Source organism: Staurois parvus, unplaced genomic scaffold (assembly GCF_062004578.1).
Source record: "Staurois parvus isolate SC_StPar_1 unplaced genomic scaffold, SC_StPar_1.0 ptg000195l, whole genome shotgun sequence".
Classification (NCBI taxonomy): Eukaryota; Metazoa; Chordata; class Amphibia; order Anura; family Ranidae; genus Staurois; species Staurois parvus.
Genome location: NW_028317991.1, coordinates 10,060,094 through 10,086,687, shown reverse-complemented (window position 1 = coordinate 10,086,687; position 26,594 = coordinate 10,060,094). Strand labels below are relative to the sequence as shown.

At 41.4% G+C, this 26,594-nt stretch overlaps 2 protein-coding genes and 1 long non-coding RNA gene across 3 annotated transcripts in view; 2 read left to right on the top strand and 1 right to left on the bottom strand.

Moving 5' to 3' along the window:
• Window positions 1-9,258, top strand: part of CLIC6 (CLIC family member 6) — a 75,914-nt gene extending 66,656 nt beyond the window's left edge. Inside the window, exons 2-6 of the mRNA XM_089677937.1 lie at window positions 620-729; window positions 2,551-2,676; window positions 4,455-4,561; window positions 5,356-5,537; window positions 7,085-9,258. Of these exons, the coding sequence (XP_089534063.1) occupies window positions 620-729; window positions 2,551-2,676; window positions 4,455-4,561; window positions 5,356-5,537; window positions 7,085-7,249 (690 nt within the window). The 3' untranslated portion in view covers window positions 7,250-9,258. The remainder of the gene's footprint in view (window positions 1-619; window positions 730-2,550; window positions 2,677-4,454; window positions 4,562-5,355; window positions 5,538-7,084) is intronic.
• Window positions 9,259-9,898: 640 nt separating this feature from the next.
• Window positions 9,899-17,771, top strand: LOC149461694 (uncharacterized). Its single transcript, XR_016312797.1, has 2 exons — window positions 9,899-17,105; window positions 17,140-17,771. It is a non-coding gene; the product is annotated as an uncharacterized LOC149461694 (long non-coding RNA).
• Window positions 17,772-20,321: 2,550 nt separating this feature from the next.
• LOC149461693 (uncharacterized) overlaps window positions 20,322-26,594 on the bottom strand; it is a 28,216-nt gene continuing 21,943 nt past the window's right edge. Inside the window, exon 5 of the mRNA XM_089677936.1 lies at window positions 20,322-25,816. Within this exon, the coding sequence (XP_089534062.1) occupies window positions 25,779-25,816 (38 nt within the window). The 3' untranslated portion in view covers window positions 20,322-25,778. The remainder of the gene's footprint in view (window positions 25,817-26,594) is intronic.

Genomic DNA, 26,594 nt, shown 5'->3' with positions numbered 1-26,594 from the left:
TTTAAGAATTACAGTTAAGGATGACAGAGATGTTAAAGAATGAGAAAGATAAAGGTCTTTTGGCGACTTTTATTATCTGTGTATGAAACGCCTTCATAGCAATCAGATAGGAGGTCTGAGCGTCCAATATATCCACATCTGAGCAGGCAATATCAAATGATTACATTATTTGATACATTATCTGGTTACATACATGAAAACATTTTTCTCATGTCTGATCACTCTCCCGTTATGGTGAACAGATGTTCAGCGTAGGTGCAGTCTAATCAAGAACAGATATTTATGATCTGCACAATGAGCTTTCCTGTAATAGCTTGTTAGCTTTTGAAACATAACTCACAAATTTAGCTTTAGACAGAGTGACCTTCTGAACCTTTTACTGCTTAACAAGAATATATGTGTGTTTGCATATATTTTCATTAGTATGGTCAGGATTAAACAAGAAAATTTTAAAAATATTTTTACTTTTTCATGTTAGGTCATTTCCAGCCAGCAGGTGGACCCTTACAGCCTTTCCACTTGTTTACCATGCTAACCTTAGCTGCTTTGCTAGGAAGAAAATGTTTACATAGATCAATAACTTAAGCTTATTCCTGTTTAATTCAATTTCATTTTTCAGGCCGGTAGTGACGGTGAAAGTATTGGCAACTGTCCTTTTTCTCAGCGCCTGTTTATGATCCTGTGGCTGAAGGGCATCATTTTTAATGTCACCACTGTAGATCTGAAGAGGTAAGCAAGACTGCATTTGTCTGTGTAATGATACACAACTCACATTTTGTAGACCTAAATTGTCTCTAGATGCGATTTAAAATTGCAAAAAACAAATGTTGCTTCACTGTGAACCAGACAATAAAGAAAGACTGAGACACAGAGGGCATGGAGGAGAGGAACAGAAAAGGGAAGAGAGAGGGGGAGAGGATGAAAGGGGGGGGGGGAGAATAGGTTGAAAGGATGGGGGAGAAAGAAGGAGAGAAGGAAAAGGAAAGAGGGTGGGGTGGGGAGAAAGGAAGAGAAGAAAAAAGAGCGAGGGGAAAGAGAAGGAGAAAAGAAAAGAAAGAGAGGAAGAGAAGGAAAGGTGGGGAGAGATAGAAAGAAGGAAAGGGAGAAAGGCAAGGGGAGGGGGAGAAAGAAAGTGGGGATACAGAGGGAGAGATGGGGGGGAGTGACAGAAGGAAAGGGAGAGAAAGGGTGGAGAGAGAGAGAGGAAAGATAGAGGAAGGATGGGGGAGAAAAGGGAGAGAGGGTGGAGATGAGAAGAAAAGAGGGAAGAAAAGAGGGGGGAAGAGAAGGTAAAGGGGAGGAAGGGGGAGTGAGGTGGAGGAGAGAAAGGAAAAAAGGAAAGAGAAAAATGGGGAGGGAGAGAAAGAAATAAAAAAGGGAGTAGAAACAGGGAGAAAATAAGAGAGAGAGAAGAGAGGGGGAGAAAAGTAAAGAGAAAGGAGAGAGAGGAGGAGTAAGAGGCATATAATTAAAGCGGGTGAAGGAGAGAAGGAAGGGGGGGGGGTGAAAGGAGGAGAAAAGGAAGGGGGAGTGAGAGAGAAGGAAAGATGGATAAAGGAAAAGAGAAGGGGGGGGGATAAATGAGAGAGAGGTGAGGTGAAGAAGGACAGAGGGAGAAATGTGGGGAGATAGAAGGAAAGATAGAAAGAGAGAGGAGAGAAGAGGGGAGAGAGAGGGAGAGAAGGGAAGAATGGGAATGTGGATAAATGGGGAGAGAACAAAAGTAGAGATAGGGTGGCAGGGTAGAAGGAAAGGAGGGAGTAGAGAAGAAAAGAAAGAGATGGGGGAGGGAGAGAGGGAAAGAGAGAAAAGGGAAAAGAGAGGGAGAGACGGAAAGGGAGCACTGGTGGGGGAAGAGAAAGGAAGAGAAGGAAGGAGGGAAGAGGAAGAGAAAAAAGAGACAGAGATGGGGGGTGGAGAGAAGGAAAGAGAGGAGAGAAAAGAGAGAGGGAGAAAAGGAAAAAGAGAGAGAGGGGAGAGAGGGAGAGAAGGAAAGGGAGAGGTAGAGAGAGTAAGAGGGTGAGAAGGAGGAAGAAAAGTGGGGGGAAGAGAGAAAAAAGGAGGAGAGGACAGAAAAAATGAAAAAGAGATAAAAAGTGGAGAAAGGAAAGGGGGTGAGAGAGAGATGGAGAGAAAGAAGAGAGAGAGAGAGGAGGAGCGAGAGATGGAGAGAAGGGAAGAAAGAGAGAGTGGGTGGGGGAGAGAGGAAAAGAGATAAGGAAAAAGAATGGGGTGATGAAAAAAGGAGAAAGGGAAATAGAGAGTGAGTGGAGGGGGGGTGAGAAAAAGAGAGGTAGAAACTGAAAGATAGAAAGGGAAGGGATAGAGGGGAAGAGAAAAAGGGTGTAAAGAGGGAGAAATGGAGAAGAGAATCAGATGGAAAGAGGGGATGGGACATTGCGATTATCTGCTGCAGCACATTATAACATAAATACAGCTCACGAAGACATATAACACCTACCTGAGAGGGGTCTGTAACTAAGAATGCCATTAATAATGCACAGTCATAATGTATAATATGTACATACTGTATGTCTGTTCCTTATGCAGGAAGCCAGCAGACTTACAAAACCTGGCTCCGGGAACAAACCCTCCTTTTATTACATTTGATGGGGAGGTGAAAACTGATGTCAACAAAATTGAGGAGTTTCTAGAAGAGAAGTTGACAGTGCCAAGGTAAATGCCAATCATTGAATTATTCCCTGTAATTATCTCTGGGATCTGCAGAAAGTGTGTGCTGACAGCAGTGTGTTTATGCCACCCTCCTGTCCAATGAGAGTGACTTTCAGGCAGTGGATATTGAAACAGAAATTGGCAAGGCTTAAGCTGGGTAAACATTATTAAAACTTTTGGTTGGTCTTGGGGGAGCCGGCCAAAATTGCCTATGTGGGGGAATCTCCAGCTTGACGTCCTTTGTTTGAAAAATTGAAGGATCTGGGTTTGCTGTGATTGTAGTCGTATTAGTGCACCTGCTACAAGAACATTCAGCCCATCTAGTAGGGGTGGTGAGGGTAGTGCAGGAAGGCCTAGTTAGTGTTGACAGTTATTACTAACGTTCATATAAAAGAACATCTGGGTAGCAGTGACCATAACATTTCATTTTGGCTGTAAACAACAAACACATACGGGAAAGATAAAAACACTCAATTTTAAGAGAGCAAATTTTCCAAGGATGAAGGCTGCTCTCCAAGACTTAGACTGGGAGGGAATATTGGCATCAATGAACACAAAACAGAAATGGGAATTCTTAAAAAAGACCGTATGTGAACACACTGCAAAATATGAGGGGCTTTCAAGTCAAACTGGGAATTTTTATTTTTATAGGTATAAAAAAGGGATTCTAGCATGGTGGTACTACATTTAGTAGTAAGTGTCAAGTGTGTCCTATTACTGATAAGTGGCGCACATGTCACAGGTCAGTCCAGAGACCATTAATCAAGATGGCAGACAGCAGTACTAGTGCGCACGTGGAACAGCATGTGGTGATGAAGTAAAACCCGAGGATATCCACAGATGACTTCAAGCACAGTACAGTGATGCAGTTGCAGTAAGACATTTGAATGGTATAAACATTTCAGATATGGTTGTATGTCCATCAGTGACAACCCCGGCCGTGGTGGTTCCCAGCTCACAGCATTCATTCCTGTGAACATGCAGCTCCTGGAACACCTGATACTGGATAATCGACACATAACCTGTTGTGCAAATAGACTCCTGAAAGAGTTCCTCTGAGAATTTCAGCACGAAGTGAAGCAGGCTGTCCTAGGATGGTTCAGGCGTACTGACAAATCTTTCTATGCCAAAGCTTTCCAGACATTAGTTAAATGCTGCGATAAGTATATAAACGTAGCAGGGGAGAATGCTGAAAAATAAATGCAGTGTCCACTCCTTGAAAAGTGTTCTTTTATTATATAAACTAAAAAGTCTTGGTTTGATTTGACCGTCTCGTATGTTTAAAATATACACTGTCTATAGTTTCGCTTTAAAGTGCATAGTTCATCTACAGTATATAATATATATAATGGTTTTTTTTCCCATGAAGTGCACTGCAAGTACAGAAAAACTGTTGATATGACAGAAATATAGTGTGCTCCTAACTTCCTCTTTGACATGACAACACAATGTATTTTCAATTCTGAAATTCAAAGCACATGTTGTCAGCCTTGCATACTTACAAGAGCATAGACATCTCCTCCACCTTATCTGTATAACTCCTTGTATGAAGGCAGAGAGCACAGAAAGTTATCAACTTCCAAGATTTATGGCAAAATCAACAGGGATTTATTGCACTTATCGAACAGATATACCAAACACTTTTAATACCATATTTAACAGACCCAAACAAAGCAAAATAGAAGTTAATTGTTCGGGTTTACATACACTTTAAGAGTGATTGTACAGTATATATATATATATATATGGATATATATATTTTGTTTTATTTGTTTTTAAAGGTATCCCAAACTTGCCCCAAAGCACCCAGAATCCAATTCAGCAGGAAATGACGTGTTTGCAAAGTTCTCTGCCTACATTAAAAACCCTAGGAAAGATTTAAATGAAAGTAAGTATGTATTTATACATATATAAGTATGCAAAAAAGAAAAATGGTTGTAGCTCATAATATGAAAAATTGATTATAGGGTATCTAAAAGCAAAAACTAAAATTAAATATATTGCAGCTTACTATGAGTGGTTCTAAAAATGTCTTATTCTATTCAAAACTGGAAAAAATGTCTTTAACCATAAAGGTGTCCGTTTATGACACAGAGAATAGCTGCGATTCAACGGATCTCAGCTATTCTCTGGTCATTCACAGTTTATGACACTCAGGAGATCATGTCAGCCCTTCACTGGAGATCTGTGTTCTCCCTCCAGATTCTCCAGCCCAGAGCTGGAGAATCAGAGGGACCGAAAACTAAGCAGAGATAATTTACCTCTGTTTAGTAACTGATCTTTTACTGTAATCTCACGAGATTATAGTAAAATCAGCCATTTTCCAGAGTTTGGAGACTGTTCTCCCTTTGTTCGGAGAACTGCTTCATAAACTGCATTCACAGGAGAACTGTGTTCTCCGAGAATGCCGGAGAACTGAGCAGCGATCTATTACTGCTGGTTCATAAACGGACACCAAAGTTAGGGCAAAATAAATAAAAAACAAAAACAGTGCATCTCTGCAATACATGCACATTTCCTCTTTTATCCTTTTAAAGACCGTTCTAGATGCGTTTTTGAAGTGTTGCAATTTCTGAAAGACAATCACTTTAAAGTACTGTAAACTACACCCCATTTTACTATATACTGAAAAAAATTATAAAGTGTTCATCACTTTATTCTGTATGTTTTTTTCTTCTTTAGCGCTAGAAAAAAGCTTACTGAGGTCCTTAAAGAAACTGGACGACTTTTTGAATTCACCTTTGCCTGATGAGATTGATGCCTACAGCACGGAGGAGGTCCTTGTCTCCAACAGGAAGTTTCTGGATGGGAAAGAGCTGACGCTAGCAGACTGCAACCTTCTACCAAAACTGCACATCATAAAGGTTTGTCTGATAAAGGCACTTTCCTGTATGGTTTGTCAGCTCTGGATCTACAGTGGATTCAGCTCCTGAGCCTAACCAAACCTAAGGGCTTACTCGAGTGCCTAATCAAACTCACAGCTCAGAGCAACTTCAGAAACATCAGCTCCATTGTGGCTTCAACAGATGAGCTCCAACTCTTGGCTTAAACAAGAGCCTAACCAAACCTAAGGGCTTGCTCCAGAGTCTAACCAAACCTGAGGGCTTGCTCCAGAGCCTAACCAAACCTACAGTTTAGAGCAGCTTCAGAAACACCAGGCCAAGCTCCAGTGCTTCTTCAATAGATGAGCTCCAACTCTTGTCTTGCTTAGAGCCTAACCAAACTTGAGGGCTTAGTCCAGTGCCTAACCAATCCTAAGGGCTTGCTCCAGAGCCTAACCAAACCTACAGTTTAGAGCAGCTTCAGAAACACCAGGCCAAGCTCCAGTGCTTCTTCAATAGATGAGCTCCAACTCTTGTCTTGCTTAGAGCCTAACCAAACCTGAGGGCTTAGTCCAGAGCCTAACCAATCTTAAGGGCTTGTTGCAGAACCTAACAACAGCTCCAGAAACCTAGCAGCTTCAGAAACCCCAGCTCCAGTGTGGCTCCAATGGATGAGCTCAGGCTCTTGGATTGTTCCAGAGCCTAACCAAACCCACAGTTTAGAACAGCTTCAGAAACCACAGCCCCAGCTCCAGTGTGGCACCAACCGATGAGCTCCAGCTTTTGGCTTGATCCAAAGTCTAACCAAGCCTGAAGGCTTGCTCCAGAGCCTAAGCAAACCCACAACTCAGATGTGCTTGAGAAACCCCAGCTTTTTCTCTAGAGTGGCTCCAACAGATGAGCTCCAGCTCTTGGCTTGCTTCAAAGCCTAACTAAACCTTCAGCTCAGGGCTTTTGACTGAGATTTTGCAACAACTGCAATGCAGCAACCAAGTGGTGGGGGAGCATTATAAAGATGAGCACAACTTGGCCAGGGGTTGTGGAGACTTTTCTATGTGTGAATTGGTTCCCAACATAGCCTCATTATAATAAAAAAAAACTGCAACCCTTTAGTTAACTTTTTTGCTGAGCCTCTGTCATCCTGTATAAAATTAATAACAATAAAAACGATTGATACGTGCAGACATTTAAATATTAGCTCCTGTGCATGGCCACTCCACCTCATCTGAACTCACCTCCTCAGATGCAAAAATACATTTTTGTGTTCTGCCTTAAGCTATACTGTCAGTCAACACGGTGCAGTTGATATGACTCTTGGTAAGTCCAACTGAAAGAAGTTCCTAGAACAGGTCCTGAGATCATTGGAGGAGTAGCTATATGGCCTTGGATTACCTTCGGAGCAGGCAGAGGACAATTTTCATCACTCAAATTTAAAAGCTATGTTAGCACATTACTCTTTAGATATTTGTTTCACTGACATTAAAATAATGTTAGCATTTTTACTATATATTGTATGTAAGAAGCCTACAACATGGATGAACTGACTCATCTCTTGACTGCTCCCTCTTTATTTTGTCTTCTTCTTAAAGGTGGTAGCCAAGAAATTCCGGAATTTCGACATCCCAGCAGAAATGACTGGAATCTGGAGATATCTGACGAATGCGTATGCCAGAGATGAGTTCAGCAACACATGTCCGGCAGATTACGAAATCGAATATGCATATTACGGTGTTGCCAAAAGAATGGGGTCATAGATAAACCTAGTTGGGTTCACTAGATCTTTTTTTTTTTCAGCTTTGGTTCAGATGGTTGTTTACCTCAGGTATAAAACAAAGAAGAAATGGGAGCCATATAAAGCCAAGCTTCATCCAAGCTTCTTATTTTGGGGGGTAAGGGGACTCTTGTGCTTCAAAATATACCTGTCTGCAGACTATTCTTCTGATGGTCCACCACTGTGAAGATCATCCAACACTCTCTTCCTCCCACAATTTCCACTGTCTATATCTTCGAACACACTGCAGCAGAAGGGGATGCCCTGAGGAAGAGGATGATGTAGGAACTTTTCAGATGGTCTTCACAAAGATGGCTTCAGAGCTAATTATAACATTATACTCAAGGTCCTCTAACCACCCTCCACCTTCAGCTAAATTATTTTTATGTGCAAAGTTCCCTTTTATGTAACAATTTCTTTGTGCATCTTTTGTTGGCTCGTTGCAGCTTTTCGCAGCCTGCAAGGCTGACCATTTTATATTTTTATTCTATATAATACTGAACACAAAGTTAAATGTTACAATTTAATTTGTCAGCTCAGGAGTTCCATTCTTCACCTCTGTTTCGTGGAGGAAGCACAAAAGCATTTTGGCCTTTTTATTCCTGATTAGAGCTGAGTCTGTACTTTCGAAACTATTACCTTGGTGATACCTCTGTCCCCCCCACTGATGAACTGTTTTGTTGCCATGCCTCAGAATAGCCACCTTTTTTTTATTGTGCAGTTTGCCCAAACCTTGCCAATAACAAATTACCTCACGGCAACCTTATGGTTAAAGCCTAAAATAAGTCACCCAGTAGATATGCAGTCAGACAGAAATTGTGTCTAAATGTGACCACATATTCCAGTAGACACCAGAGATTGGTCACACTGCCCACTGCTCTTCATAATCTAATAGACCTGGTCAGACACGCCCCCTTTCTTACCCTGCAGTGTGAGAGGAGACTTGTAGTTATGGGTGTGGCTGTTACTGAGCTCTGCCAGCACAGAGCACTGCACAGAAAGGCATGAAGCACTTTTCCACTTAGAGAGAAAGGTAACTGAAGGCATCTCCAGGCAAAAATGAGTTAAAATCATAATATATGGTGTGCCAGGATCATGAGAAAAAAGTGTCAGACCTCTATTGGGCTTGGATGTAAATTTGAGCTTCGGAAAGGGTAGCTGTTGGCTAAAGCAACTGGTCAAGTTCAAGGCTAGGTTCACACATATGCATCTCTGCTGGCATTTCAAGCAGGAAAAAGGTTCCCACACCATTTTAAAACTGTAGCATCTGGGAAATCTCATGGTGCAAAAGCACCATGCGATTTCCCAGTGGTTACCACAAATGGTTTTTGATGCGTGGGGGTGTCATTAAAAATGAATGGCAGTCTTGCTCATCTCTAAGGAGCAGCGTGTTTTGGCTGCAGGTGGTTTCGGGTGTGGGAACAGCTGCAGTTACCCCACCCGGAACCACCTGTAATAGTGTGAACCTTGCCTAATATTCATATTGGCCCTGAAATTTTAAATAGTTTTTATAAATTTCCTTCATTATGTTATTTTATGTAACTGACCTCTTGTGACCACCACACTGAAGAAAAGTCATTGTTAGATTTATGAATGAAATGTTTTTTCTATGGAAGTCTTCGGGTGGTTATACAATGAAATATTTCTGGATATCATTTGTGATGAGTGGGCCTTGTTCTTGGTGAGGACATATGGTCACACATAGACCACTACTAATCCAGGCAAACCCACACTGTGACTTGTTCTTCCATGGCTATGAGCCTATATTTTATACCATACAGAATGTATTGATAACCCATGTGCCAATCAGCATAACTGAGCCATAAACAGATTAACCCAGAATGATGTATTATCACGTAGAAACTCTATAGTAATGTGTTGTGACATTGTTGATATTTATTGCTCCCCAGGACCAAATCTGTCCCATAAACATGTACAGTATATTTCTATTACTCAGATTTATGTATATAAATGAATAGAAACTTGGCTAAACACTATAGTGGCCCATTATAATGTCAGAAAAATTAAGGTTCATACATCTCAAACAGTCAGACACCTGTAGTAGAATGTAAACAAAATAGGACTAATCTTTTTACTTAGACATGAAAATACTTAAGGGTCCATTTTTCAAAACATTTGTTTCACGAATGTCAGAAGCATTCCTGCAAGTTGAATGAAATGTCCTGTGTTTTTTCTAAGGGATTAATGCTTGTGTTATCGGCCCCATCTAGTGGCCAAAATGCAGAATAGTTTTCTTACTGAGAGTTTTCAAAGTGCTATACAGCATACTGGGCACTAGATGGAGCTGACGATACATGCATTAATCTCTACATTTCATTAAAGTGTTACTAAATCCTGGACCCTGCATTCACTATATCTGGTCTCCCCGGACCCTGCATTCACTATATCTGGTCTCCCCGGACCCTGCATTCACTATATCTGGTCTCCCAGGACCCTGCATTCACTATATCTGGTCTCCCAGGACCCTGCATTCACTATATCTGGTCTCCCCGGACCCTGCATTCACTATATCTGGTCTCCCAGGACCCTGCATTCACTATATCTGGTCTCCCCGGACCCTGCATTCACTATATCTGGTCTCCCCGGACCCTGCATTCACTATATCTGGTCTCCCAGGACCCTGCATTCACTATATCTGGTCTCCCCGGACCCTGCATTCACTATATCTGGTCTCCCCGGACCCTGCATTCACTATATCTGGTCTCCCCGGACCCTGCATTCACTATATCTGGTCTCCCCGGACCCTGCATTCACTATATCTGGTCTCCCAGGACCCTGCATTCACTATATCTGGTCTCCCCGGACCCTGCATTCACTATATCTGGTCTCCCTGGACCCTGCATTCACTATATCTGGTCTCCCCGGACCCTGCATTCACTATATCTGGTCTCCCCGGACCCTGCATTCACTATATCTGGTCTCCCAGGACCCTGCATTCACTATATCTGCTCTCCCACAGTACACACAACATGGAAATGCAATTATTTTAGTATATATATATAAACTGCTAAATACATTTTCTCATCAGCAGTACTTGTGACTGCTATCAGTGTTTGGCCGAGCACTGGTTAAAGCTTGTAGGAAGGGTTTTCATTCTCCCTTGATTGTCCTATGAGGCTGCATAACCCCTGACCCTCTGTCTGGACAGCGTTGATTGGCCCTGTGCTGATCACATGCACTCTCCCAAGAAAAAAACCCTGTAGCAATACACACCAAACTGAGCATGTGCAACTTGCCCCCAAGGCTCTGTCCTATCAGCAGATGGATTGGAGATAGTAGAAGAAGGGGAGAATCAGAGAAAAGAGGATCAAACAGCCTTTTTACACAATGGTGAGGATTAGCCCCTTAGGTTTCACAGTGAGTATAGCAAGCCTGTTTTACTGCATATACAGACTGATTTTACTGTTGTGGGTTTAGTGACACTTTAACTTCGCACATTTCTGCAACAAATGTTTTTATTAAAAAAAACCTTAATGGTTCAGTGATATTTCTTTCTACCTATTGAACTAAGCCCTAATTGTAAATCATCTTTGGCAAATAACAAATATATACTGGGCTAGGGTGCACTTCCCTACGCACCATCTGGCCAGTTGATGAATCTAAAATATATATCCTTTATTCAAATATATAAAAATGTACGCTCAGCTGTAATTAATGCCTGTTGGGGTGGAATGTACTGCACACAACAATAGAACTGGATATCATTGCAATTATTTACCTTACATCCAAATGGGTAATAACACCAGACCAGATCAAATACCATACCGGTGTAGATGAAGTGAGGGCCTGCAGAGAGGCACCGTAGTTTGATCAGAAGCCTATCAGCTTGAATATATAATCGCTGTTAAGGAAATGGAGTTGCCCCAAGGACAAAACTAATGAGATCGTACAATCTATCTGGCTGCAGATATGTAATACGGGGGGGTACACTCATCCACGGGCTTAATGTCAGCCTCCCATGGATAAGCCCCATACATCATCATATCCACCAAAAATACCTCACCGTCTTGAGGAATGCAAATGCTGCATTGTAAAACACAGTACAGACCAACAAAGGGGGGAGAGGAGTAAATACCATGTGCATTCAAAAAGTGCTCCCAAAGAAAGACCCATAAGATGCACTCCTATGAAACTTTGGGACATCCTTTGAAAGAACTGTTGTTCATAGCAACTGGTCAGCTCCAAACTTACACGTTCTAAACTGCTTGCTGGCTGCTAGAGAGCAACCTAGACAGTTCTTCTTTCAGATACCTTTCTGCATGAAGCTTATGATGCCAGGACATTGAATGCCCATATTACTTGCACAGAGAATAGTTCTTTGCTTGGGATTTGATTATTTTAACTTGAACTCCAGGGGGAAAACATGGGGAAGGGGACCCACTGCAAGGGTTAACGGCTTGTTCTGCCTAGGGGATGATGACTAAGGTGATATGCTTCGCTTATTCCATGCTCTCGCAGGCTTCTACCTCTTCATGAGATCAGTCCTGTCCAAGCTTCTTCCTTTCAGTTGCAGCTCTCTGACGTCATCTCGTACAATAAAACATGGGGATGGGGACCCACTGCAAGGGTTAACGGCTTGTTCTGCCTAGGGGTTGATGACTAAGGTGATATGCTTAGCTTATTCCATGCTCTCGCAGGCTTCCTCCTCTTCATGAGATCAGTCCTGTCCAAGCTTCTTCCTTTCAGTTGCAGCTCTCTGACGTCATCTCGTACAATAAAACATGGGGATGGGGACCCACTGCAAGGGTTAACGGCTTGTTCTGCCTAGGGGTTGATGACTAAGGTGATATGCTTCGCTTATTCCATGCTCTCGCAGGCTTCCTCCTCTTCATGAGATCAGTCCTGTCCAAGCTTCTTCCTTTCAGTTGCAGCTCTCTGACGTCATCTCGTACAATAAAACATGGGGATGGGGACCCACTGCAAGGGTTAACGGCTTGTTCTGCCTAGGGGATGATGACTAAGGTGATATGCTTACCTTATTCCATGCTCTAGCAGGCTTCTTCCTCTTCATGAGATCAGTCCTGTCCAAGCTTCTTCCTTTCAGTTGCAGCTCTCTGACGTCATCTCGTACAATAAAACATGGGGATGGGGACCCACTGCAAGGGTTAACGGCTTGTTCTGCCTAGGGGATGATGACTAAGGTGATATGCTTACCTTATTCCATGCTCTCGCAGGCTTCCTCCTCTGCATGAGATCAGTCCTGTCCAAGCTTCTTCCTTTCAGTTGCAGCTCTCTGACGTCATCTCGTACAATAAAACATGGGGATGGGGACCCACTGCAAGGGTTAACGGCTTGTTCTGCCTAGGGGATGATGACTAAGGTGATATGCTTACCTTATTCCATGCTCTCGCAGGCTTCTTCCTCCTCATGAGATCAGTCCTGTCCAAGCTTCTTCCTTTCAGTTGCAGCTCTCTGACGTCATCTCGTACAATAAAACATGGGGATGGGGACCCACTGCAAGGGTTAATGGCTTGTTCTGCCTAGGGGATGATGACTAAGGTGATATGCTTACCTTATTCCATGCTCTCGCAGGCTTCCTCCTCTGCATGAGATCAGTCCTGTCCAAGCTTCTTCCTTTCAGTTGCAGCTCTCTGACGTCATCTCGTACAACGCAGGTCCAGCAGTCCTGAGTTGTATGTTAACTCTTTGGCGCCGGCGCCTCCTGTCCCTTTAAGGGTTTCAGAAGCCGGGAGGCGGGGGTGGGGTTTTAAGGTCATGTGATTCGCCATCACATGATCGGGAAAGGTCCCAATCGAAAGGAGATCGGGACCTTTCCGTGAGTACTGGACATGTGTGCTAGGAGTGCACAGGGCACACACTCTCAGCACATACTGTATGTTTTTCTTAATTGCACGCAAATGTGCAGCCGCTCGGCGTCAAGGCCCAGACACCAGGAGGCCGCACATTTACGTGCGCCCGGTGCGAAGAGGTTAAGTGCCCAGTCATACCGGTGCAATTTCAGGTGCAATTTGGGAATTGAAATCGCATCTAATGAATGTGAATGTCAGTGTCTTAACATTTGCGATTTGCTGCAGCACGATTTCTGAAGTATTTCATGCATTACTTTTTCTGCAGTTTTGTTGCAATTTCACTTATATAGAGTATAATGGAAATCACACTGCAAATTGCAAGAAATCATTGAAAATCTTCACAAGTAGAAATTAAGTCTTCAGAAATCACAAGACATTGCACACAAATCGTGCGATTTAAAATCGCAGCGGCGTGACCGTTGACTAGGACGCCTAGGACGTGCCCACAATCCAGGAGGAGAGTACCCTCTGCCAGGGGGCAAGGAACGAGGTAAGCATATCACCCAATTCATCATCTCCTATGCAAAATGCGCAGATGACTTTTACAGTGGGGAAGGGATGAAGGTTTTTCTTCTCCGGAGTTCAGCTTTAACTTGCAGGCCACGTGCGCACATTTCATTAATATCTGCTATTTGCATAAAAAGGCTACTAAACACGCACATATACATTTGTAGGTACAATTTTCCATCAGGTCCAGCAATTAAATTTAAATAAAATTTTCAAACCCTTGAAATCTGAAATGTCAGCATTTCTCAAGAAAATGTCTGCAGATGTCTCTGATTACTGTGATGAACAATGCGGGCTGGAACTGAGCAGACAGTCTGCGTGTTTTTAGCTTTGGGTAGTGTAGTCAGTGATTAAGTCTAGGTTCGCAGTGTGCGTTTGATCTGTTTCTGCAGTGCGGTTTGCGATTTAGCACATGCGTTTTTGCTGTTTTTTAATGCGTTTAAAAAAATAACATTTCTTGTTGCTAGGCAGATTTAAAGCACAAAATGCACTACATGCTTTTCTGCAGCTTTTTCATTGAAGTCTATAGAACCAAAAAACTAAACTTTTTGCATTAAAAAAAAGTCCCTTTCCAAAAAACGCACCGAATGTAAACACGGAGATGTGAACGTGTCCCATAGGAAATCATGTTAAATAGACTGTAGTGCGTTTATGCAAAACGCTGCGGAAAAACGCTTAGGTGTGACCCTGGGGTAAAACGCCTGCCAACCTTTTTTTTTCCTGCTGTCTGTATCCTTTTGAGACAATTTTCCTTCACTCCCTGTTCAGAGGAAATCTCTCTAGTATGCGGGGAATTCCCTCTTAAATGTCAATAGAATCTGTTTCCTCATAAGAAGATCTCTCCCACATTGTGATTTGGTGGCAGCTTAGGATTTTACATCACTTTGGGGTCTGTTTATAAAAAACAATTCCCCTGTGACTGCCTCAAGCATTCCCATGGCCATCTCAATCACCATATCCTGTCTACTATGCTTATTTCCTATGATCGCCAGCTCCATCTAGTGGCCATAAGGCATTATTTTCCTGATTGAAGTAGTTCATAAAAATACCACACTATGGCCACTGGATGGAGCTGATGATCTCAGGAAATAAACATTATAGACACCATACAGCGAATCTTGGAGAGCTAAAGTTACATCAGTGAGGAGAGCTCTGAGAGCTGATTGGAGGGAGGGGACACCCCCCCCCCTTCACGCAGCACACAGGAATAGACCTGAGGCTGTCAATCATAGGCTGTGTGCTGGAGCTCCCTCCCCTGTCACCTTTTTACTCTGGGTGTCAGGAAACATGTCAGAAGTGACTCATGCTGATAGCAGAGGAATGAGGCAGCAGACAGAAATGACACTGCATGACACTAGTGCTCTGGATTAAAACAAATACGCACTATTAAGGGATATACTTTGTTCATATTTCATGTCTGAGGACTACAACCACTATAAAGCCTAACCTCGGGTTTGCTTTAACTTTAAATAGCTTGTTTTGGACCAAGCTGGCTCAAATGAACTATTTCCTTCACTACCGATGCAGCGGCTGGGGGCGCTGTACAAGATGTGTGTAGCGTCTGGTACAAACAGTGTTCCGGTAGTAGGATGATGACTTTTCGTCCCGTTCCCAGAACAAAATCAAGTCAGGTTCAGTACTTACTGCTCAACCATTCAGAAGAAACCTGGTATTTTATGAATGAATACAGGGCTTCCTCTGATTGGCTGGTGTAGAGATCGTGACATCATCTCTCCACCTCAACCATTCAGAGGAAACCTTGTATTTTATGAATGAATACAAGGCTTTCTCTGATTGGCTGGTGTAGAGATTGTGACATCATCTCTCCACCTCAGCCAATCAGCGGAAACCTGGTATTCTTTGAATAAATACAGGGCTTCCTCTGATTGGCTGGTGTAGAGATCGTGACATCATCTCTCCACTTCAACCATTCAGAGGAAACCTGGTATTTTATGAATGAATACAGGGCTTCCTCTGATTGGCTGGTGTAGAGATCGTGACATCATCTCTCCACCTCAACCATTCAGAGGAAACCTTGTATTTTATGAATGAATACAAGGCTTTCTCTGATTGGCTGGTGTAAAGATCGTGACATCATCTCAGCCAATCAGAGGAAGCCTTACAATAAAAACTGTCTGAAGGTCTAAACCTTACCTACTCTATCCAATGCTTTAACAAAAAGTGTTTTGGCTTTAGATATAATTAAAAAAAGCTTGTAACTCACACTGTGGAATATAAAGTATTTGTATGAAAAGATGGCTGATACTTTCCTCTCTGGTAGGTGCTGACTTGGATCTTTGTGTTCTTTTCAGAAACTATGACCCCCCCAAGAATCTTCACATCCAACTACTTTAAACTAAGTAACATGGATGGCAAAGGGCAGTTTAAAAATGGCAGTTGATCCTCATTTTTACTGCCCCTCCCAGCCACCTATCTACAAATAATAACATTGCGGCTGCTAAGGTTCATACATATTGCCGTGGGTGCATCGCTTTGCAGCAAATTTTACTTGGCCTGGGCAGTAGAAGGTAATGCAGTTGCCCAATGTGATCGCTGAAGTCAATCGAACTGCACTGTAATATGTGTTCCAACCACTTAGCACACAGTTGGGGTGCTGCATTGCAGTGCAACCTCCCCCTTAGGATCATAAAATAAACAGGCATTCACTAGGTGGTAGTAGTGCTTCCTGAACACCTGCAAACTTCCATTCAAGGGCCTCTGAAAAGCGTTCCACCATGAAGTGCTTTTCAGAGGGTCAGTAAACTCTGCCACCAGAAGTCAATCGAACTGCACTGTAAAATGTGTTCCAAGTCTCGGTTCACAGCTGTGCGTTTTCCACAGCGTTTTGTGGAAACGCACAGCAGTCCATTTAACATGATTTCCTGTGGGACAGGTTCACATTTCTGCATTTTCACCTGGTGCGTTTTTTGGAAAGGGTCAGCCTGGGTTCACACTGAGCATCATATTCGCAATCCATTCACACGGAACATTGCGGGTGTGCATGTTAAGTTAACTACACCCCGAAATCAGTTCGCAAAACGTGGTGCGATGTGCAAAATCAGATCCCATGGGTGTAAATACCCATGCGATCCAATTCTGGTGCAGACTAAAAAAGGGTCCTGCACCTTTTTGGTGTGGGTGCGATGCGATTTGAGCTATACAAAATGTAGGGCTCAAACTGCACCGCATAGAAATTGCATGTGATTTGCACAGAAATGCAGTGCGGTTCCTGTACGAATCACATGCGATATACCGCACCGCACATATGTGAACAGAAGTGTGAACCCGGGCTCAGGGACTCTTTTAAATGTAAAACATTGCATTTTTGGTTCTATAGACTTCAATGGAGATGCTGCAGAAAAGCATGTAGTGCCTTTTTGATGCGTTTTTGACGTATTTTGTGTTTTAATTTGCCCAGCAGCATGTTAAATAAAAAAAGGCATCAAAAACATGGCAAAAGGGACTGGAGGATGGAGCCACAGAATGTAGCGGGTAACATAGGCACCACAGGAACACATGCACCACAGGAACACAGGCACCACAGGAACACAGGCACCACAGGAACACAGGCACCACAGGAACACAGGCACCACAGGAACACAGGCACCAGACACTCCTGGCATTGTGTTGGATGGGAAGATTCTTCAGGCAGCCAAAGCTCTTAAAGCTACAAATACGTGAGTCAGTGGTGCCTGAGAGGCAGGGCCGCACTGACAACTCATGGGGCCCCCGGGCAACAGGGGATCATGGGGCCCCTGTGTGCTCTCCCACACTCAAACCACACCCAAAAAAGCCTATGAAAGGTACCAAGGGCATATCATGGGGCCCCTTACTGACCCCGGGCCCTCGGGCAGTACCCGAGTTTCTGAATGGTCAGTCCGCCCCTGCTGAGAGGTAAGGTTACTATCTTCCTATGCAGGCAGATTTTTTTTTTTAATTTCCAGATAGCATTGTGATAGGTTGAATATTCAGTCCAATCATAAAGACTTATTCTTCACCACGAGTAGCTTATGGTTTGCTTTAGTTAGTGATCGGGCCGAGTTCTGGTGAATTAACCCGTTATTTGTCATTGGTCTCATTTGTGTTTTGCTGAAAGAATGATCCTCATGCATTTGCATTGTACACATGCCTTAAACATTTATTAAAGTATTGCATTTCAACATGTTACTCCAAATGGTTTCCTCATTCTTGTTAACTTCAAAAAAAAAGAAAAAATACGTTGAACAACAAAATCTTAATTTGTCTCGGCAAATGGGCTGGCAATGTTACAAAAGCTACGCAGGGTCGTCGCTTCTAAGATATCCCAACCCTGCACAACCTCAGAATAATCATTATATACTCTGTGATGGCAAATTCAGAAGAGTTCATCGCTGTGCTGCTTCTTTTTTCAGTGTCCAGTCACAGGCAGGAGGAAGGACAATACCTGTTAATATTACTTTACCCTTCAATGCCAAGGACGTACCCTACACGTCATATCAATCAGGGGGCTAATGCAAGCCTATGGCCCCAATAGCAGGTGTAAACGTGTTTTAAAATCAAACAGTAGGCTGCGCTAAATATTTAAAAAATGATCTTGGTAGCTGAAAATTGGGTCACTTTTCTACACCTTCAAACAGCTCTTACGTTACAGTTAACTGTAAAGGGTAATTCCACTTTGTTAATTTTAGACAAAAAAATAATATATATATATATATATATATATATATATTTATTTATTTTTTTGTTTTTCACATTTCTACATTTTTCTTACATTTTATCTATCTATCTATCTATCTATCTATCTATCTATCTATCTATATATATATATATATATATATAAATAAAGAAAAAGCATGTGAATTAATAAACAAGCCATTTTGTATTAAATGTTATTAAGATTATAGATTGCAGAATGAAAAAAGATAATCTTAATAACATTTAATACAAAATGGCTTGTTTATTAATTCACATGCTTTTTCTTTATTTTATATATATATAGATATATATATCTATATATATATATCTATATATATAGATATATATATAAAATGTAAGAAAAATGTAGAAATGTGAAATTTATTTTTATATATATGTATATATATATATATATATATATATATATATATATATATATATATAATTTTTTTGTTTAAAATTAACAAAGTGGAATTACCCTTTACAGTTAACTGTAACGTAAGAGCAGTTTGGAGGTGTGGAAAAGTGACCCAATTTTCCACTGTTGAGATAATTTCTTCAATATTTATCTTAACTAGCTGTTTAATTTTATTTTAAAACAAGTTCCTGCCTGCTATTGGAGCCATAAGCTTGAATTAGCCCCTGGACTGACACGACGTGTAGGGTACGTCCTTGGCAGTCGAAGGGTAAAGTGATATTACCTGATGGCATCTAATTTTAATTAAAAAATTACAGATTGCAGAATGAAAAAAGATAATTTTTTAATAAAACCTCCAAACAGCTCCTTCATTTACAGTTAACTTTAAAGAGTATCTCCACCTTGTAAAAAAAAAATGTAGCAAAAAAAATTAGCATATAAATTGATAAACAAGCCATATTGTAATTGTTAATAAATTTACGTTTCTTTTTTAATCTACAATCTGTAATTATTTATAAAAATTAGTTGCCACCTGTTAATATCACTTTACCCTTCGACTGCCAAGGACGTACCCTACACGTCATGTCAGTCAAGGGGCTAATCCGAGCTTATGGCTCTAAGGCTGGGTTCACACCTATGCAGGTGATCCGTTTCTGCAGTGCGTTTTTGCATTTTTGACGTGTTTTTGATGCGTTTTGCATTTTTTTTTCTTGTCGCTGGCAGATTAAAGGCCAGTTCACACTATGAAAATGCACTTCGGATATGTTTTTGCTTACAATTCACACCACACGCAGTTCTGGTGCAGTTTTGATGCAGTTTGCCATGTTTCAGTATGGTTCTGTACAGAAAAAAATGCGGCATGTTCTACTTTTTTTCTGGAAACTGACTGGAACTGACTGCACTGGTGTAAATTAGGGCCATTGGAATACATGGAAAAAACTGTGCATGGATTTTTGATGTAGAAAAAAAGCGCACTGAACTGCATCTAGTGTGCACTAGCCTTTAAAAGGCAAAATGTATAAAAAATGCATCAAAACGTAGCAAAAATGCACTACATGCTTTTTTGCAGTATTTCCATTGAAGTCTATAAAAACAAAAATGCAACAGAACCTCCCTGACCCTTTCCAAAAAATGCAGCAGGTGAAAACGCAGACATATGAACATGTCCCATCATGTTACATGGACTGTAGTGCGTTTCTGCAAAACGTTGTGGAAAACGCTTAGGTGTGAACCCGGGGTAATAGCCGATGTAAAATTGTTTTAAAATTAAACAGCTGGTTAAGCTAAATATTGAAAAAATGATCTCAGCATCTGAAAATTGGGTCACTTTTCCACACCTCCAAACAGCTCCTTCATTGCAGTTAACTTTAAAGGGTAACTCTACTTTGTTAAAAAAAAAAAATATTAAAAAAACAACAAATTTAAAAAGCATATAAATTGATAAATGAGCCATATTGTAATTTAACTGGTTTCAGTTCAGGCATTCCTCTCCAACATTTTTGCTAGAAAACTACTTAGAACCCCCAAACATTATATCATTTTTTAAGCAGAAGCCCTACAGAATAAAATGGTGGGTGTTGCATAATTTTCTATCACTCAATATTTGCGCAGAAAATCAAACGCAATTTTGTTGGAAAAAAATACACTTTAATGAATATTAATGCACAAAAACACAAATATAATACCCAATTGTTTGGTATAATGATGATACACCGAGGAAATGTCACACTTTAAAATTGCGTAGACCCCTGGAACAGCACCAAATGATATCTGAAAATCTCCATAGCTTTACAAGCCTTTACAGGTTACCAGTTTAGAATTGCACAGGAGATCTGGCAAGAAAATGATTGCTCTCACTCTGATATTTGCGGCAATACCTCACATGTGTGGTGCTGTTTACATGCGTGTGCGGGACCACCGCGTTGCACATGAGCACGGATGGACAGGAACACATTATCATTTTTTTATTTTTCCATTTATTTATTTTTTACACTTTTTTTTGTTTATCACTTTTATTGCTATTTGAAAGGATGGACAACATGATAGCGTCGTCCATGACGGACCCAGATCTCTCCACTGCCCTCCAAAGCTTCTGATCAAACCCAGATCAGACGTCACAATAGACAGCGAGATTGGACATCACACAGTGGTTTTGGACATCATATGGTGGAAGGAACAACATCAGTTCCTCTCACCAGGGGTGGACTGACAACTCATGGGGTCCCCTGGGTGATAGGGGATCATGGGGCCCCTGTGTCCTAACCCAAGCTCAAAAAAGCCTATGAAAAAGGTACCAGGGGCATCTCATGGGGCCCCCTACTGACCCCAGGCCCTCGGGCAGTGCCCGAGTTTCCAAATGGTCAGTCCGCCCCTTCCTCTCACTGTATCCCAGAAAGCGGATGCCGCTGGTTGCGTCCTTACCTGCCTTTCCCGTCCCATCTGGGAGGGGGATCCACTTCCACCATCTGTGTAGCCACTAGGATTACTTTTACATTGAAGGGAATCACGTCTCTAAAAAATGATATCTTGGTCATCGCTGCAGCAATGACCGAGATACCACCCTTCCCATCCAATGACATACGGGTATTAAAATGACCTCTCTTTTTCACTCTACAGCACAATCTGTGATTTTTAATTATGAAATTAAATACAATATGGCAACCCTGAGGCTTTCTGTACACCGCCGGTATATAGAATGCCTCCAACATATTGTGTGATTGGCTCACCGATTTTCCAAGAAGTCTGCACTAATGCAGGGTCGAAAATCAGCCGATTTTTCGGACGAAAAAAAAATTAGCCGATTTTCGCACTGTTAGTGGGTTAATTGGTCGGCCATTTCTGGGGGGTTTTGGCACATTTTTTTTTTATCGGTAAAGTTGGAAAAAAATCGGCCGATTTTGCCGATCCGCCGATATTCCCAGCAATGATGGTTAAATCGGCCGATCGTTTTACCGATAAAAAATCTGCGCATGAGCCATGACCTGCAAGAAGAAGAAAAAGAAGAAGAAGAAAAAGGAGAAGAAAAAGAAGAATTCCAGTCCACTATTATATTTGATATGAAAAGTATTGCGGTTGCAACAATGTATCTATTTGTATCTGAATAAAAACATTGTATCTGAAATGGATACATTGTTGCAACTGCAATACTTTTTCATGTCAAATATAATAGCGGAGCTCTCTGCAAGGGACAGAAGTAATTAAATGCTGGCCATAGACGGGACAAAATTTGGCCGATTTTTTTTACCATTGGTGGTAATGTCGGCCTATTGAACGACCGATTTTTCGTTTTTTTTTTTTTTTTTTTAAACGGGCGGTTTTCGACCCGTCTATTGCCTGCATTAGATACAAATCAAATTTTAGCCACCCTCTGCAATAGGAATGTCACTTTCAGTGACATACTCCAAAAGGGTTAATACTTGTAAAGGGATGTAGACATTGCAGCTTTTCCCATTAGAACACTGAGAGTGCACCAGGTGATTATAATGAGCCAGACCCTCCCATTCAGAATCTGTATCCAAAGGACAGGGTGAGCCAAACACAGAACAACAAAAGGTAGGAAGCTGCTACAATGCTTGTTAAAATTCCTAAAATGTATACTAATCACCCAAAAGGGATTGCTTTTTTTTTCTCAGCAAGTGGAGTTACTCTTTAAATAGATGAGATGTAAAGTCTGTTAAAGCGTTACCTATGGACACATTGGGGTATCCTCATTTCTCATAAATGTAAGGCTTGGCATATTTGGTATCTAGTTACTTGACACTCTCTCAGCCGTTATATTTAGCAAACAAATTGGAAACTATATTGTGTTTGTGTGCACTAAAATATATTTTTTAATGAAAATATCGTTTTCATAATGGTTGCAGAAATAATGGGGTTGATTTACTAAAACTGGAGAGTGTAAAATCTGGTGCAGCTCTGCATAGAAACCAATCAGCTTCCAGGATTTTTTTTTTGTCAAAGCTTAATTGAACAAGTGGAATAAAAAGAAGAAGCTGATTGGCTACCATGTACAGCTGCACCAGATTTTGCACTTTCAGCCCGGGTTCACAAGTTTGTGCAGTGCGGTATATCGCATGTGATTCGCACAGAAACCGCACCGCATTCCTGTGCAAATGTGTGCGGTGCGATTGGAGCCATACATTTTGTATGGCTGTATTCGCACCGCACCGGCACCAAATTTGTGCAGGACCCTTTTTTTGGGTCTGCACTAGAATCGGATCACATGGGTATTCACACCTATGTGATCCGATTCTGCACATCGCACCGCATTTTACGGACCGCTTTCGGGGTGTTGTTAACTTAACATACACACCCGCAACGGTTTGCATGAATGGGGTGCGATTCTGATGCGGTGCGGAATTTTCACTGAAAATGCTGCGAATTCTCCACCGCATCAGTGTGAACCAGGGCTCCAGTTTTAGTAACTCAGCCCCACAGTGTGACATGAAAATATGCAACTGTCATCATTTGGTACAGGTGCTTTCAGAAAAATGTGTTACCTCGGGTTCACACCCAAGCGTTTTCCGCAACGTTTTGCAAAACGCAGTACAGTCCATTTAACATGATTTCCTATGGGACATGTTCACATCTGCAAGTTTTCACCCAGTGCGGTTTTTGGAAAGGGTCAGGAACTTTTTTGAATGCCAAAAGTTGCGTTTTTGATTCTATAGACTTCAATGGAAATGCTGCAGAAAAGCCTGTAGTGCGGTTTTTGCTGCGTTTTGGGTTTTTCATTTTAAATCTGCCGAGCAACAAGAAAAAAAATTAAAAAATGCAAAACGCATCAAAAACGCGTCAAAAACACACATGCAAAACGCAATTCAGAAACGGCTCAAACGCAACCTGCATAGGTATGAACCTAGTCTAAAGCCTGGTTCACACCAATGCATTGTGCTTTTTGCCTGTTTTGCAGTATTTCCATACTCATTTTTGCCTATTTTTTATTGCATTTTGCATTTTTTTCAGCTTTGTTTTGATCAAGTAGAAATTTTTTTTTGCTAGGTAGAATAAAAATGCAAAATGTGGCAAAAACATGACAAAAATGTGGCAAAAACATGACAAAAATGTAGCAAAAACATGACAAAAATGTGGCAAAAACACACTATATGCATTTCAGCAGCTTCTCCATTGAATTCTATTGTAGCTGCTTTTTACATTTATAAAAGTCCCTTAACCTTTCCAAAAATGCAGCAGCTTAAAAAAGCATAGATGTGAACATGTTCCATAGAAAACCATGTTGAATGGACTGTAGTGCGTTTCTGCAAAAAGGACTAAAAAATGCATTGGTGTGAACCAGGCCAAATGTTAAATAATATGATATAATGTAACCATTTGGGAAGTTTTAAGTAATTTTTAAGGTCAAAATAGGGGTAATTCAAAGTGTATGAAACTTGGCCCATCAGTGAGGGCAGTAAAAAGACCAGTAAGGGTTACTTGACTGCAGTGGGGAAAGGCCTGGTCTCCTGCCCTGGGCTGTGTGACAGAGCTGTGTAAATCTAAGGACTGAATGGACAGAAATATGAATCTATTGGCAGGCAGGACAGGTTCCTTTATATGTATTCCATCGATGTATTTAGCTGTTTACCTGGATTCCATCTCTCATGGACCTTTAACAGCCATAAAAAAACCCATTGGACATCTGATGTCTCTAATAATATATAAAGGACCCCTGATACCCCCTCAAACGTCAACCAACAATATCAAAGAGACAATTACAAAGATTCCCTTTTTGTCCATATTATAGCTACAAGTACACAAAATAACACATATAAATTAAACCCACAATGAGAACATACAAAGGCTGCCATTGCTGAACTCTCTCTTTGAAGTTGCTATTTCCCTGGCTGTAATGCTAATCCACAAAATGTAGGCTCCGTTCACAGCTATGCAGTTGCTTTTTACAGTGCTTTTCGCAGTTCATTTTGCGTTTTTCTATACACGTTTTGGATGCGTTTTTGACTCGTTTTTACCGTGTTTTGTTCAGCTTTTTTTTTTTTTTAAAGTTGAATTTTTTTTTTTTAAATTGAATTTTTGTTTTGCTGGGCAGAGTAAAAATTCAGGACACAGCAAAAATGGCACAAAAACTCACTACCATGCATTCTCCATTGAACTCTATTGTAGCAAAAACGCTGCTTTCTGCTTTTAAAAAAAGTCCCTGACCCTTTCCAAAAATGCAGCAGCTCAAAAAAGCAAAGATTATTATTATTGTTATTATTATTATTATTATTATACAGGATTTATATAGCGCCAACAGTTTGCTCAGCGCTTTACAATATACAGCGCTGAGTGAACTATTGGCGCTTTATAAATACTGTATAATAATAATAATAATAAATGGAGACAATACAGCAACAATACAGTTCAATACAAGAGGGTTGGAGGGCCTAGATGTGAAGATGTTTCATAGAAAACCATGTTAAATGGACTGTAGTGCATTTCTGCAAAAAAGCATTAAAAAACGCATTGGTGTGAACCAGGGGCGGACTGACAACTCATGGGGCCCCCGGGCAATAGGGGATCATGGGGCCCCTGTGTCCTTGCCCAAATTCAAAAAATCGTAAGAAAAAGGTACCAGGGGCATCTCATGGGGCCCCCTACTGACCCCAGGCCCTCAGGCAGTGCCCGAGTTTCCAAATGATCAGTCCGCCCCTTGTGTGAACAGAGCCTCAGAATTTCTAAGTCATTGACCCAGAACAGTCATGAGGATCAGGTTTTCCAGATTCCTCTGACTTCACTTGCTACATACTTGTTCTGGGTCAGTGACTCAACGTCTGCGGTTAGAGGCAGCCAAGCATCCGGCATTCTCAGTATGTTTCTCAGCAAGGTCTCGTTGGAAAGCAAATATTACAAGCGTTTCTGTTTTTCGTTACAAATCAATTAGAAATACTTAGATATGAATTTTTCCTCTTCAATGTCCTTTCAGTTGCTTTAATTTAAACATAAAGTATATACAGTTTTGTTACATTTTAAGTGCTGGAACAGAACCACAATGTTCCTGGTCTCTAAAGCTACTACGGTAAGTCTTCGAGATGAAGATTTCGCTGTCGGGTCCCTAAATTCCGCGATCATCGCACGCGGTCGTCTCAGTCGCTCGTTTTGATGCAGTATTTCCAAAAGCAAGCTGGAAAAGAGGGAGGAGAGATTACATTGGAGATCTTTAGGCTCCATTCACACCTATGCAGTTTGCTTTTTTTGCCGTTTTGCAGAGCTTTTTGCAGTTCATTTTGCGTTTTTCTACACGCGGTTTTGATGTGTTTTTATCCTGTTTTGCGTTTTCTTCAACTCTTTTTTTTTAAAAGTTGAATTTTTTTTTTTGCTGGGCACAATAAAAGTGCTAAATGCAAAACTTGGCAAAAATGCGGGAAAAAAACGTACTACCATGCATTTCTGCAGATTCTCCATTGAACTCTATTGTAGCAAAAACGCTGCTTTTTGCTTTTAAAAAAGTCTCTGACCCTTTCCAAAAACCATACATGTGAACATGTTCCATAGAAAACCATGTTAAATGGACTGTAGCAGAGGCGGACTGACCACTTGGAAACTCTGGCACTGCCCGAGAGCCCGGGGTCAGTAGGGGGCCCCATGAGATGCCCCTGGTACCTTTTTCATAGGCTTTTTTGAGTTTGGGCAAGGACACAGGGGCCCCATGATCCCCTATTGCCCGGGGGCCCCATGAGTTGTCAGTCCACCCCTGGACTGTAGTGCGCTTCTGCAAAAATCACTAAAATACGCATTGGTGTGAACGGAGCCTTAATGAGGGGTTTGGCTTCTCTTGGACAAAGAAAACCCAGCATAGCAGTATAATTAAACAATTTATCCACATACATGGGATCATAAATAATATTTTTTATTTTTTTTAACATGGGGGATGACTGGTATACCTGTACGTACAGCATATG